This window comes from Carcharodon carcharias, chromosome 35 (genome assembly GCF_017639515.1).
Source record: "Carcharodon carcharias isolate sCarCar2 chromosome 35, sCarCar2.pri, whole genome shotgun sequence".
In the NCBI taxonomy this organism is placed as follows: domain Eukaryota; kingdom Metazoa; phylum Chordata; class Chondrichthyes; order Lamniformes; family Lamnidae; genus Carcharodon; species Carcharodon carcharias.
In genome coordinates this window covers 6,448,104-6,456,926 of record NC_054501.1, presented here as the reverse complement: position 1 = coordinate 6,456,926, position 8,823 = coordinate 6,448,104, and the positions used below count along the sequence as shown (strand labels likewise).

At 56.8% G+C, this 8,823-nt stretch overlaps 1 protein-coding gene across 8 annotated transcripts in view; it reads left to right on the top strand.

Moving 5' to 3' along the window:
• huwe1 (HECT, UBA and WWE domain containing E3 ubiquitin protein ligase 1) overlaps window positions 1-8,823 on the top strand; it is a 269,110-nt gene that overhangs the window by 204,483 nt on the left and 55,804 nt on the right. For all 8 annotated transcript variants that reach the window (XM_041179576.1, XM_041179574.1, XM_041179571.1 and 5 more), the window contains 2 exons: window positions 524-645; window positions 1,651-1,889. In XM_041179576.1, coding sequence (XP_041035510.1) covers window positions 524-645; window positions 1,651-1,889 — 361 coding nt within the window. The remainder of the gene's footprint in view (window positions 1-523; window positions 646-1,650; window positions 1,890-8,823) is intronic.

Below are 8,823 nucleotides of genomic sequence, written 5' to 3'. Positions count from 1 at the left end.
GGCTGTGGGTCTCACCAGCAAGGCCGGCGTTTGTTGCCCAACCCTAATTGACCCTTGAACTGAGTGGCTCGCTGGGGCTGCTTGAGGGTAGCTGAGAGTCAACCACATCGCTGTGGGGTCTGGAGTCACGTGTAAGGCCAGACCGGGTAAGGACGGCAGATTTCCCTCCCTAAAGGGGCATTAGTGAACCAGATGGGGTTTTTAACGACAATTGATGATCGTTTCATGGTCACCGTCACTGCGACTGGCTTCCAGATTTATTAATTGAATTTAAATTCCACCGGGCTGCCGGGGGTGGGGTTTGTATCCGTGTCCCCCAGAGCCTGGGACTGTGGGGTTACTAGTCCAGTGACATTACCCATTCCTATTGTTCATCCCTCCATACCAGTTGTGGCTGTGAGAGCAGCTATTTGTCCCACGTGTTGGTGCCTCGGCAGCGATGGACATTCCCGGATTGAAAGCTGACCTGTGTCTTGTGTTTCCTCTCTCCCCCCCCCCCCCCACCCCCCACCCCCCCGCACAGCGTTTCATCCTCCATCCCCTCTGTGACCTTGCCCGCCAGAGACACCGTGCCGGGACCCGGAGTGACAGCAGCCTCCAACGGGCAGCCTTCCACGACCAACAGCGAGGAAGACCCACTTGCTGGTATGGAACACGGTAGCTTACGAGTTGATCTTCCTCTCTCTCTCTCTGTGTCGCGCGCGTGGTGTCGGTCTTTGTGTTTAAACACCCCCCCCCACCGCCTCCTTCCCGCTGCAGGCCTTGCTCCGTTAGTCCGGTGCCGGTGGCACTTCATGTGCCCTACCACCCCCCCCCCCCCCCCCCCCCCCCCCCCAGTTCGCAGTTCATGGTGCAGTTAACTGGCCCCTTTCTGCAGAACCTGCCTTAATTTCGGTTTCAACCCTGTGCATGGTTTGAAGAAGGATGGATATTTGGAGCGAGAGATGCTAAGCACGTAAAACAAGGCCCTTCAGCCCAACGAGCACCCATGTTATCCTCCACTCGACTCACCTCCTCTTCTATCTACCCCAGCCCAGCCTGTCTGCAGCTCTTCCTATTCCTTTTTACTTCATGCTTGGTGGGGGGGGGGGGGGGGGGGGGGGGGGGGGCGGGGGCGGGCGGGCGGGGGCTGTTGGGTACGGGGGGGGTTGGGGGGCAGGGTGGTGTCCTTATTTCCGCCCTGTCCTTCAGCACCCCCCCCCCCCCCCCCCCCGCCACAGGGCGGAGCCTTCGGCCCCTCTGATCCTCGGGTTGGTCCCTGGCTTTCCGCCGAGCCTCACTTGGCTCCGCCTCCCTCTTCAGGCGGCCTCCTGCCGCGGACACAGTTGGCGTGTGATGTGATGGCCTCCACAGGCGAATAGCCAGCTGGCATCGCTTGGACAGGGCGCCCAGAGCCGCGGCTCCCAATTCCGAGCACGGGCAGAGAAGCTGGATGTGAAGTTGAGATGAGGACCACAGAGGATGATGGAGAGGTGGGGGGGGTGCAGTTGGCTACCTCAGCATCAGTGTGGGGGGTAGTGGGAGGGGTTGTGGGTTGGTGGGGTGGCGACGGCTTGGCTGCAGCGTCGGAGCTGTGCAAGTGCCGGTCTGTGCCCTCCCCGCAAGCCGCGTCTGACCGCCTGCCGCGCCTTTCTCTCTGCTTTCCAACAGGAATCAACCTCCCCGAGGGCGTCGACCCCTCCTTCCTGGCCGCCCTGCCTGAGGACATCCGCCGCGAGGTGCTGCAGAACCAGCTGGGCATCCGGCCCCCCAACCGGGCAGCGGCCACAGTCGCGGCCTCGGCTGCAGCCGCAGCGGCTGCCGCTGCCGCCACCCTGGTCGGCAACCAGGGGGTCACCGAGGTCAGCCCCGAATTCCTGGCGGCTCTTCCACCAGCCATTCAAGAGGAGGTAGGTCTTGTCTTTTTTTTCTTACTAAAAATAAATAAATAATCTCCCTTCACCGCAGCCCACTGCGTCGGGATAGTGGGGGTCCAGCTCTCTGCTCTGTGAACTGGGGGCTATTCCTTGATTCCGGTCCGTCTGTGGAATGCGCTGCCTGAAAGGGCAGGGGAAGCAGATTCAGTAGCAACTTTCGGAAGGGAGTCAGCTGCCTCCTTGGAGAGTTGAAGCTCGCTGGGCTGTGGGGGTGCCGGGCGGTGTGGGGTGGGGGAAGAGCGGGAAGGGAGCTAATGGAACAGCTCTGTCCAAGAGCCGGCAGAATGGCCTCCGCCTGATCTCTGATGAATCTCACTGGGGCCCGGCATGGCAAGCCTTCAGACGCTTTTAAAAATCCAGCAACAAGGGGCCATACGTCCCCGCTGCAGACTCCGAAGCCCCTGTGGTCGGTCCTGGAAACCAGTGCTGCCCTCCAGACCTCTCCTTCGGGTATCTCCCTCCGGCAGCCACTCCTCGCGTACACCAATCCTCCCTGTGAAGTTCAACCCTCAACCCTCAACCCCCCCCCCCCCCCCCCCCAAAGTTAAACCCTCGACGCACTTTCCCTCTTCTGAGTGTAGCAGTCTTTGATGCAAATGCAGGGTTAGACTTGCCTCTCGATCCCTGTTTTCCCAGCTTCAGAGTAAAACCCGTGTGTGCGATGGGCTATGTGGGCAGTGGTCTGGATTTGGAGGCAGTGGGGATGGTTTAAGAGCTGGAGATCGGAGGGTTGGCTTTTCTCGTTAACTCCTGGATTGCCCCTCTCCGTCTCCCCCTCCCCTCCGGATTACTGTGTGGGTTTCTATATGGAATCTGAAATCACAGCTCCGATCGTGGTGTCTCTGCTGTTCCCACTGACGCATGCTTTTCTTCTCCCCCCTCCCTCCCTCCCCCACCCTGTTTCTCCACGATTGACCTAAGGGGCAATCTACACCTGCTCTCTCATCAGGCAGCCTCGCCAATTCTCCCCTCTTCACTCCCAAACTCGAGCTCTGTTGTGTGGCTGCTTGCCTCCATTACTTACCCGCTCATCTCCTTCCCCCCACCCCCATCCTCTACCCTCTTTACTGATTAGCAGGAATGATGAGTATGTTTGGTCAGGAGTATTTACAGCCAAACCCAATGCCCAGCTCTCTCCTTACCCAACACCTGCAGACAGACAGGCAGGCAGGTTTAGGGAATGATGAAATAATAATTGGCAGCAACAGCCCTTATATCTCAGTCCCTGGGGTGGCGGGATAGGGATGGGAGAATGGGTGTTGAGGTAATTCGGGTGCTGTGCCACCCCCCCCCCCCATTTCTCCACAATGAGACAAAGGAATCTGGATCTTCCTCTGTCCCAGCTCACGAATTCCCTCTGTCTCTCTCAATCACTCTGCCCTTTGCCTGGCTTTATCTCTCTCTCTTGTTGCTCTCTCTTGCTTCGTCTCTATCTCACACTCTGCGTGCCTCTCGCTGTCTCTCTGTCTGGTTCTATCCATCTCTTTTGCTATATCTCTGGCAATGCCTCTTTCTCTCGCTATATCTCTGTCACTGCCTTCTCTCTCTCTCTCTCTGTCACTACCTCCTCTCTTTCCCTAACTCTCTCCTCTCTCTCTCTCCCCTCTCTCTCCCCTCTCTCTCCTATCTCTCTCTCCCCTCTCTCTCTTCCCTCTCTCTCCCTTCCCTCCCTCTCTCTCTTCCCTCTCTCTCCCTTCCCTCCCTCTCTCTCTCTTCCCTCTCTCCCTTCCCTCTCTCTCTCTCTTCCCTCTCTCTCTCTTCCCCCTCTCTCTCTTCCCCCTCTCTCTCTTCCCCCTCTCTCTCTTCCCCCTCTCTCTCTTCCCCCTCTCTCTCTTCCCCCTCTCTCTCTTCCCCCTCTCTCTCTTCCCCCTCTCTCTCTTCCCCCTCTCTCTCTTCCCCCTCTCTTCCCCCTCTCTCTCTTCCCTCTCTCTCCTCTCTCTCTCTTCCCTCTCTCTCTCTTCCCCCTCTCTCTCCCTTCCCTCTCTCTCTCTCTCTTCCCTCTCTCTCTCTCTCTTCCCTCTCTCTCTCTCTCTTCCCTCTCTCTCTCTCTCTTCCCTCCCTCTCTCTCTCTTCCCTCCTCTCTCTCTCTCTTCCCCCCCTCTCTCTCTCTTCCCACTCTCTCTCTCTCTTCCCACTCTCTCTCTCCCCTCTCTCTCCCCCCCTCCCTCTCTCCCCCCCTCCCTCTCTCCCCCCCTCCCTCTCTCTCCCCCCCCCCCCTCTCCCTGACTGTCTGTCTGTTACTACCTCTCTGTCACTGTTTGTGTCTTTCTCTCTCTCTCACTGGTTCTTTCTCTCTCTCTCACTGACTCTCTCTCTCGCTCTCTCACTGACTCTCTCTCTCGCTCTCTCACTGACTCTCTCACTGACTCTCTCTCACTGACTCTCTCTCTTGCTCTCTCACTGACTCTCTCTTGCTCTCTCACTGACTCTCTCTTGCTCTCTCACTGACTCTCTCTTGCTCTCTCACTGACTCTCTCTTGCTCTCTCACTGACTCTCTCTTGCTCTCTCACTGACTCTCTCTCTCGCTCTCTCACTGACTCTCTTGCTCTCTCACTGACTCTCTCGCTCTCTCACTGACTCTCTCGCTCTCTCACTGACTCTCTCGCTCTCTCACTGACTCTCTCGCTCTCTCACTGACTCTCTCGCTCTCTCACTGACTCTCTCGCTCTCTCACTGACTCTCTCGCTCTCTCACTGACTCTCTCGCTCTCTCACTGACTCTCTCGCTCTCTCACTGACTCTCTCGCTCCCTCACTGACTCTCTCGCTCTCTCACTGACTCTCTCGCTCTCTCACTGACTCTCTCGCTCTCTCACTGACTCTCTCGCTCTCTCACTGACTCTCTCGCTCTCTCACTGACTCTCTCGCTCTCTCACTGACTCTCTCGCTCTCTCACTGACTCTCTCGCTCTCTCACTGACTCTCTCGCTCTCTCACTGACTCTCTCGCTCTCTCACTGACTCTCTCGCTCTCTCACTGACTCTCTCGCTCTCTCACTGACTCTCTCGCTCTCTCACTGACTCTCTCGCTCTCTCACTGACTCTCTCGCTCTCTCACTGACTCTCTCGCTCTCTCACTGACTCTCTCGCTCTCTCACTGACTCTCTCGCTCTCTCACTGACTCTCTCGCTCTCTCACTGACTCTCTCGCTCTCTCACTGACTCTCCTCTCACTGACCTCTCCTCTCACTGACTCTCTCGCTCTCTCACTGACTCTCTCGCTCTCTCACTGACTCTCTCGCTCTCTCACTGACTCTCTCGCTCTCTCACTGACTCTCTCGCTCTCTCACTGACTCTCTCGCTCTCTCGCTCTCACTGACTCTCTCGCTCTCTCACTGACTCTCTCGCTCTCTCACTGACTCTCTCGCTCTTTCACTGACTCTCTCGCTCTCTCACTGACTCTCTCGCTCTCTCACTGACTCTCTCGCTCTCTCACTGACTCTCGCTCTCTAACTGACTCTCTCGCTCTCTAACTGACTCTCTCGCTCTCTCGCTGACTCTCTCGCTCTCTCGCTGACTCTCTCGCTCTCTCACTGACTCTCTCGCTCCCTCACTGACTCTCTCGCTCCCTCACTGACTCTCTCGCTCCCTCACTGACTCTCTCGCTCTCTCACTGACTCTCTCGCTCTCTCACTGACTCTCTCGCTCTCTCACTGACTCTCTCGCTCTCTCACTGACTCTCTCGCTCTCTCACTGACTCTCTCGCTCTCTCACTGACTCTCTCGCTCTCTCACTGACTCTCTCGCTCTCTCACTGACTCTCTCGCTCTCTCACTGACTCTCTCGCTCTCTCACTGACTCTCTCGCTCTCTCACTGACTCTCTCGCTCTCTCACTGACTCTCTCGCTCTCTCACTGACTCTCTCGCTCTCTCACTGACTCTCTCGCTCTCTCACTGACTCTCTCGCTCTCTCACTGACTCTCTCGCTCTCTCACTGACTCTCTCGCTCTCTCACTGACTCTCTCGCTCTCTCACTGACTCTCTCGCTCTCTCACTGACTCTCTCGCTCTCTCACTGACTCTCTCGCTCTCTCACTGACTCTCTCGCTCTCTCACTGACTCTCTCGCTCTCTCACTGACTCTCTCGCTCTCACTGACTCACTCGCTCTCACTGACTCACTCGCTCTCACTGACTCTCTCGCTCTCTCACTGACTCTCTCGCTCTCTCACTGACTCTCTCGCTCTCTCACTGACTCTCTCGCTCTCTCACTGACTCTCTCGCTCTCTCACTGACTCTCTCGCTCTCTCACTGACTCTCTCGCTCCCTCACTGACTCTCTCGCTCCCTCACTGACTCTCTCGCTCTCTCACTTACTCTCTCGCTCTCTCACTGACTCTCTCGCTCTCTCACTGACTCTCTCGCTCTCACTGACTCTCTCGCTCTCTCACTGACTCTCTCGCTCTCTCACTGACTCTCTCGCTCTCTCACTGACTCTCTCGCTCTCTCACTGACTCTCTCGCTCTCTCACTGACTCTCTCGCTCTCTCACTGACTCTCTCGCTCTCTCACTGACTCTCTCGCTCTCTCACTGACTCTCTCCGCTCTCTCACTGACTCTCTCGCTCTCTCACTGACTCTCTCGCTCTCTCACTGACTCTCTCGCTCTCTCACTGACTCTCCTCGCTCTCTCACTGACTCTCTCGCTCTCTCACTGACTCTCTCGCTCTCTCACTGACTCTCTCGCTCTCTCACGACTCTCTCGCTCTCTCACTGACTCTCTCGCTCTCTCACTGACTCTCTCGCTCTCTCACTGACTCTCTCGCTCTCTCACTGACTCTCTCGCTCTCTCACTGACTCTCTCGCTCTCTCACTGACTCTCTCGCTCTCTCACTGACTCTCTCGCTCTCTCACTGACTCTCCCGCTCTCTCACTGACTCTCCCGCTCTCTCACTGACTCTCTCGCTCTCTCACTGACTCTCTCGCTCTCTCACTGACGCTCTCCGCTCTCTCACTGACTCTCCTCGCTCTCTCACTGACTCTCCTCGCTCTCTCACTGACTCTCCTCGCTCTCTCACTGACTCTCTCGCTCTCTCACTGACTCTCTCGCTCTCTCACTGATCTCTCCGCTCTCTCACTGACTCTCTCGCTCTCTCACTGACTCTCTCGCTCATCTCACTGACTCTCTCGCTCTCTCACTGACTCTCTCGCTCTCTCACTGACTCTCTCGCTCTCTCACTGACTCTCCGCTCTCTCACTGACTCTCCTCGCTCTTCACTGACTCTCTCGCTCTCTCACTGACTCTCCTCCGCTCTCTCACTGACTCTCTCGCTCTCTCACTGACTCTACCGCTCTCTCACTGACTCTCTCGCTCTCTCACTGACTCTCTCGCTCTCTCACTGACTCTCTCGCTCTCTCACTGACTCTCTCGCTCTCTCACTGACTCTCTCGCTCTCTCACTGACTCTCTCGCTCTCTCACTGACTCTCTCGCTCTCTCACTGACTCTCTCGCTCTCTCACTGACTCTCTCGCTCTCTCACTGACTCTCTCGCTCTCTCACTGACTCTCTCGCTCTCTCACTGACTCTCTCGCTCTCTCACTGACTCTCTCGCTCTCTCACTGACTCTCTCGCTCTCTCACTGACTCTCTCGCTCTCTCACTGACTCTCTCGCTCTCTCACTGACTCTCTCGCTCTCTCACTGACTCTCTCGCTCTCTCACTGACTCTCTCGCTCTCTCACTGACTCTCTCGCTCTCTCACTGACTCTCTCGCTCTCTCACTGACTCTCTCGCTCTCTGCACTGACTCTCTCGCTCTCTCACTGACTCTCTCGCTCTCTCACTGACTCTCTCGCTCTCTCACTGACTCTCTCGCTCTCTCACTGACTCTCTCGCTCTCTCACTGACTCTCTCGCTCTCTCACTGACTCTCTCGCTCTCTCACTGACTCTCTCGCTCTCTCACTGACTCTCTCGCTCTCTCACTGACTCTCTCGCTCTCTCACTGACTCTCTCGCTCTCTCACTGACTCTCTCGCTCTCTCACTGACTCTCTCGCTCTCTCACTGACTCTCTCGCTCTCTCACTGACTCTCTCGCTCTCTCACTGACTCTCTCGCTCTCTCACTGACTCTCTCGCTCTCTCACTGACTCTCTCGCTCTCTCACTGACTCTCTCGCTCTCTCACTGACTCTCTCGCTCTCTCACTGACTCTCTCGCTCTCTCACTGACTCTCTCGCTCTCTCACTGACTCTCTCGCTCTCTCACTGACTCTCTCGCTCTCTCACTGACTCTCTCGCTCTCTCACTGACTCTCTCGCTCTCTCACTGACTCTCTCCGCTCTCTCACTGACTCTCTCGCTCTCTCACTGACTCTCTCGCTCTCTCACTGACTCTCTCGCTCTCTCACTGACTCTCTCGCTCTCTCACTGACTCTCTCGCTCTCTCACTGACTCTCTCGCTCTCTCACTGACTCTCTCGCTCTCTCACTGACTCTCCTCGCTCTCTCACTGACTCTCTCGCTCTCTCACTGACTCTCTCGCTCTCTCACTGACTCTCTCGCTCTCTCACTGACTCTCTCGCTCTCTCACTGACTCTCTCGCTCTCTCACTGACTCTCTCGCTCTCTCACTGACTCTCTCGCTCTCTCACTGACTCTCTCGCTCTCTCACTGACTCTCTCGCTCTCTCACTGACTCTCTCGCTCTCTCACTGACTCTCTCGCTCTCTCACTGACTCTCTCGCTCTCTCACTGACTCTCTCGCTCTCTCACTGACTCTCTCGCTCTCTCACTGACTCTCTCGCTCTCTCACTGACTCTCTCGCTCTCTCACTGACTCTCTCGCTCTCTCACTGACTCTCTCGCTCTCTCACTGACTCTCTCGCTCTCTCACTGACTCTCTCGCTCTCTCACTGACTCTCTCGCTCTCTCACTGACTCTCTCGCTCTCTCACTGACTCTCTCGCTCTCTCACTGACTCTCTCGCTCT